The following is a 678-nucleotide window of genomic DNA, read 5'->3' as shown; positions in this document are numbered from 1 at the left end:
AAGGCCAGGAGCTTCTCTCCCCTGAGGTCTCTCCACTGCACCTGGGGCTTCGGGAACCACCCTGAGGCCGTGCACACCACGCGGACCCCGTCCTCCTCGGGCCCTCGGATGTGCACCTGAGGGGCAGAGCCCACCCCTGCGGGAGAAAAGCTGTGGGGACCTGGAGCCTGAAGTGGGCCCAGGGGTCCCAGTGGAGCCTCCACGTGGACAGCCCAGGGGGAACCTGTCACCGCGCCCTCTAGGGGTGGTGTGGGGAAGGCGGTCGCGGGGAGGGCAGGGCACAGGGACACAGGGACCTCAGGGGGAGCACAGGGACCCTGGGGGCACAGAGGGCGGGGCTTTTCTCCCCAACCAGGGAGTGGAAAGACCGAGGTCCAGAGACACAGGAGGAGGAATTTGGTCCCTGGTCCCGTCTGTGAACCTCCGCTCCTCTGACCCCACACCCTCCCAGCGTCTGTTCCAGACCCATCTTTATAAATTTCCTCCAGACTTATATCATCGATGACATCCCTGACACCAGAATCCCCTTTCCTTACATCTACACCCCTCTGGGCTATTGCTACATGAGTCTTCACATACACTTTAAATCAAAACTCCACAATTGAGGACCAGCAGTTAGCATAATGGCTATGTCGCTGGACTCCCACGTAGTCTACAGCGGGTCGCGTCCCCGACCCT

At 61.1% G+C, this 678-nt stretch overlaps 1 protein-coding gene across 1 annotated transcript in view; it reads right to left on the bottom strand.

Moving 5' to 3' along the window:
* Nucleotides 1-678, bottom strand: part of LOC102493520 (butyrophilin subfamily 3 member A3-like) — a 10,994-nt gene that overhangs the window by 4,573 nt on the left and 5,743 nt on the right. The window contains 1 exon segment of the mRNA XM_014582858.2: nucleotides 6-136. Coding sequence (XP_014438344.2) covers nucleotides 6-136 — 131 coding nt within the window.

Source organism: Tupaia chinensis, unplaced genomic scaffold (assembly GCF_000334495.1).
Source record: "Tupaia chinensis unplaced genomic scaffold, TupChi_1.0 Scaffold143874_1, whole genome shotgun sequence".
NCBI lineage: Eukaryota > Metazoa > Chordata > Mammalia > Scandentia > Tupaiidae > Tupaia > Tupaia belangeri.
The sequence above is the reverse complement of the archived record's forward strand: the minus strand, read 5'-3'. Positions and strand labels throughout refer to the sequence as shown.